At 41.3% G+C, this 4663-nt stretch overlaps 1 protein-coding gene across 1 annotated transcript; it reads left to right on the top strand.

The window, feature by feature from the left end:
* Positions 1–1628: 1628 nt before the first annotated feature.
* JH06_4951 (hypothetical protein) lies at positions 1629–3750 on the top strand (the record flags this gene model as incomplete). The annotated part of the gene is made up of 5 exons (XM_014669561.1): positions 1629–1782; positions 1813–2141; positions 2172–2638; positions 2668–3571; positions 3601–3750. The coding sequence occupies 5 exons, from the start codon at positions 1629–1631 to the stop codon at positions 3748–3750; spliced, it is 2004 nt and encodes a 667-aa protein (XP_014525047.1).
* Positions 3751–4663: the final 913 nt, after the last annotated feature.

Below are 4663 nucleotides of genomic sequence, written 5' to 3'. Positions count from 1 at the left end.
GTCTCTTCTGTCCAGCTTGGTCGAACCAAGTCTTCACACGACGATCCCAATCCTTCTTGAAGTGAGCATTAGGCAAAACGTTGTTATGCTTCATTTATCCTACAGATCCTTAGAATGCAACATGAATGAAAAAGTAAATTACTTACTTGAACAATACTGTGAAAGGACAATACAAAAAGACTATTGCATCAATTCCGCGGTTCTGTGAACAAACATAGAAAAGTGGATAGAATATTCTGTCACCACCTTGTAGTGACAAGAAGTCGTGAAATGGAGTGATAATAGAGTTACAACGATGTATGCCCTAGTCGTGGTTACTAAGACCACTAAAAGCAATAATATGGTCAGCAGAGAACGAACATTCCATTGGATGACCATCTTGTTCACTGCCAAAGAGATTTGTCAGGCTATAATCCGAAACGGTTCTCCCTATTGATAAGCATTCAACAACAATCTAACTCCGAGCCACAAACACATCCTCAAACCAGTATCGAATAACATTCTCAGTTTGTCGAAGACGAGAGAGAGTCAATCCATTATCGACAACACGAACAGGGCATCCACATTGCTTCAAAAGAGCAATAGTTCTATTTCGTTCCAACATACTGTCATCTCTGTATTCAGTTCCATCAACAAACTCATAGAACATATTCCAATTATCGATAGCAATTAAGGAAAAATGATATCCAGCCGAAGCAGCAACAATGAATTTGTTAACTTCATGATATGTAGAGAGATATCTATGCTAGAAGAAGAATCTTGCTATCTACTTGATGTGAATTCGTTTTAGACAAGCATCCGAAATACTCTTTTCATCAAGAAACAGAACACGGAATGAATCCACTTGCTGCCTATGGGAAATGACTCAATCGAGTCCCTACTTGTGCTTCAACAAAACCACATGACTCTCAGGATTCCGCTTAAGATAACTCAGCAAAGAAATCATCAGTAATGATGATCCAATTCTAGAAATATCATCAGTCCCAACTCAAATTACTGGTTGTCAGCGCAAATTAATGCCATCCTCTTGTCATTATTCCAACAACAATTATCCTTTGTATCACCTACAGTACAGTTGCAACAGATATATCCATGAACAAAACAATTGCAACAAAGCATTTCTTATGTTTCCACCTTCTTCTATGTCTCTTATTAGGTTCAATCTAAGAAAGAGAATAAGTGGGTAATTAGCTCAAATGGTAGAGCGATCGCTTTGCATGCGATAGGTAACGGGATCGATGCCCGTATTATCCATTTTCTTTTTCCCTATTGTTAGACAATCGTAACAAATAGATCAAAAATTGGTGTATGAAATCACCATAATATTACGTTGATACGATAGGATAGTGTGTTAAAGGCACTAGGTTTTTAAAAAGTGTCTTTGTAAAACCACTTCAACCGTTATTCCATCTTATTAGTTTGTAGGAATTGTTATTTACGTTGGCTAATAATGTGCTTACACTTTCGTAGAGTATTTCTGAATGTCGTTGAAACAAGACTCCATGAACGGAGTAGAGGAAAGGAATGGTGATACAAGACAAACGGAAGAAGAAGATACTCCACAACAAGTCGATCGTTCTACGGTAAGTCTAGTGGAAGAAGAAGGGTCAGAAGTGGATGAAGATGGAATGACAACCAATTCTGCAACAGTCGGAGATAGTCGCCTTCGTTGTGATTCTTTAAACAGCATACCCGAAATTTCTCTTCCTGAATATATTAAGAACAGTGGAGATGCTACTTCGACGCAGGATTCTGAATGTAGAAGTGGTGGTTACATGAGCCGTTAGTTTAGATTTGTCATTTCACTTATAGTCCATGAAATGCTCACGAGAGGTAAAGTGGTAAATGTACGTTTAGCAGATGGATCAGTTTCCACTTCCTCTGTTCCATTTTTGTATGCAGTGATGCAGGAAGCTCGACCGATTGTTCGAGGCTTCCTCTTTGAACTGAAACACGTTTCAGAATGTTCCGAACAACTGAATCATTGTTCCTATCCTTGGTGCTCTCCTTTGAAGCGAGATCTTAGTCATGCTTCTATTTGTACAGATACGCAGTGCAAAATGTGCTCTATATTGCGCATGATTCTTTTAGTTCACAGTCGTCAGTGTGTTAGTTCTAGCTGTTCACTCCCTTTCTGTAATGTAGTTATTTGTCCTTGTCTTCATTTATAGCAGTATCGGACGGCGTGGAACAGCTTTATCATGTCTATGAGTGGGTGTCCTGCTCCTGATTTTTCGGATCTCTTCTCATTTAACGATCTTTCAGTCCTAGATCCTATTGCCGCGAGCACTTCGGTCTCTCATCAATCGGCACCGGTATCAGTCGTCAAAAGTGAGAGTTCCACACCTGTCCCCATCTCCCCGGCTTCGGAACGTCCTATCGTCACTTTCTCTCCTTCTTCTCATCTGCAGACCTCCATCCCCCACTCACCCGTCGATCTTACTATCCAGCACCCTCACTCTTCCTCCATTTCCCAATCCCAATCACCTATGATTGGAGGACAAGGTGATAGCAAGGAGGATGGGGTATTACGGACTGGCGTTAACTGCATGACAGTCAGCAATCATCGTCGGGACATGTCCATCGCCACCCACTACATCGAATGTTGCAAGTGCCAGAAGAAGCGTGCCGTTCCAATGTATTTCTAGACGTGGTTGTAAGATGTAGCTCTCTTGAGGAAACTATGTTACCAAATTTCGAATGTAGTATGAACATTTGGGATCCCAAATACAGCAACTGCAATGTCCCTGAGAACATCATGTCCAATTACACAGTGAATATCGCCATCCATACTCCCACTTACATGCGTGAACAAGCAGAGTTTATGTATCGATTGAAGATGTTTATCAAAAACTGTAACAAGGGTACATTCAAGCAGCCTATGCTGGGGAAGCGGGAAGTTGATCTCTATCGACTCTTCCGCGAAGTCACTGCACATGGAGGTTGCGAGAATGTCATCAAGAAGGAAGGCACATGGTCTCGCATCTATCGTGGAGTGGATAATTATTCTCCTACTGAGACCTCCGCCTCCTATCGACTGAAGAAGATGTACATTCCACTTTTGTCTCTCATTTCTAGTTACAACAAGTATCTGATTGATTTTGAGAAGGAAATCTTCAATTTCAGATGCCCTTCATCTCATTCCGATTATTCGTTTTCTCGCCAGACTGATAAGACTTTGCAGCCCTCCATGAATCTAACACCTATTCATTCACCTACTGTGGGAGCATATCCCCAATCTCCTCAAGTCTCTCAGAAGTCATATCCTTACATGCAATACACCCAATACCCTCAATGGCAGCCGAAGCTTCAGCAACCACCTGTATCGGTATCAACCAAACGATATGCCCCCTATTCCTCCATGCAGCAACCTTCCTTGTCTCCTCCAGTACAAACCATGAGTCCTATCTACTCCTATTCGCCTGTGATGTCAACTTATCCGAACTCAATGCCATTCATTCCTATGCAGTCACAGAAGAACTACTATGATGTATATTCAATTCCTGTAACTCCTCATGGATATGAAGGGTTTGAGGGCGAGAAGCGCTTCCGGTCTGTGACTCCTCGAGAGGTAGGTTCAACCGATATTTTCTCAAATAGATGGAACCTACCCAATCCTCAGTGCTTGAAACTACCCAGCTATCTGGACCTTCCGAAACCACTCCTATACCTCAGCAGGATGAAGGATATCAAGCTCTTCTGGCTCTGCGTCGCAGTCTTTCGCCAGCACCGGCAGACAGTACTGGGTAATAGCTTTGGGGATTGCTGACAAATAGCAAATGGGAATCCTTGATGAGTGCCGCTACACAGACTGCAAAACAACAGAAGGATGGGAATGGACAAAGCATGATTCATCTTTAACCCAATGTGATCTGTCTTTTATATATTGTGCGATTTTACTTTTCTTGTTTGTTCCCATGGAAACGGATCTATTTAGTGCTGCTGCCTACGGAGAGTATTTATCCATTGATGATAGGTTGAAGCTGGCATCTTTTCGTTTTTCTTGTGATGTCTAGGTTTCTGACCCATCAGCCGTTATTAACCAGCAAGATGAATATGGTTTGACAATGCTTATGGAGGGTTCCTATGATTGTCACATTTGAGTTGTAGCTGTACGGAATAATAGAAAAGAAGTGAGGACCGTAAAAGCGTGTTATAATAGACTGTCCAGTATTTACTTGAGCATGGTGCTAATCCCAATGTTGTCGACCATAATCAGTGTTCTGCACTTCATTATGCATGTTCAGGTAGATATAGTCTTTTATTGTTTCGTAGATGCCCATAGTGACATTATCCATTTACTTATTGACCATAAAGCAGACGTGAACTGCAGAGTAAATTGAACATATTTCGTAGTAACAAATAGGATTCAAAGGGTAGAACACCGATTCACTATGCAGAGGAGAAGAATCGCGATGGTGAGATGAATAATCTGTATATCAAATAGACATTATTCGGCTTTTAGTGTATCATGGTGCTCAATTAGATATTGTGGATAGAGAGGGGAAGTACCCTTTGGATTGGATGAACAGTTTAAGGAGTTAGAGCTGTTTGTTGCGGATGCAGCACTTAATACTTCTAACAAACATGGTCCAAATTGCGCTTACAGAGGAATGTTTCCATGCTTCTTCCAAGGATTGGTCATCTTCTTAGTCTGAAGAAT

Source organism: Blastocystis sp. subtype 4 (genome assembly GCF_000743755.1).
Source record: "Blastocystis sp. subtype 4 strain WR1 chromosome Unknown seqid_0495, whole genome shotgun sequence".
In the NCBI taxonomy this organism is placed as follows: Eukaryota; class Bigyra; order Opalinata; family Blastocystidae; genus Blastocystis; species Blastocystis sp. subtype 4.
This window is presented reverse-complemented; position numbering and strand designations above follow the sequence as displayed.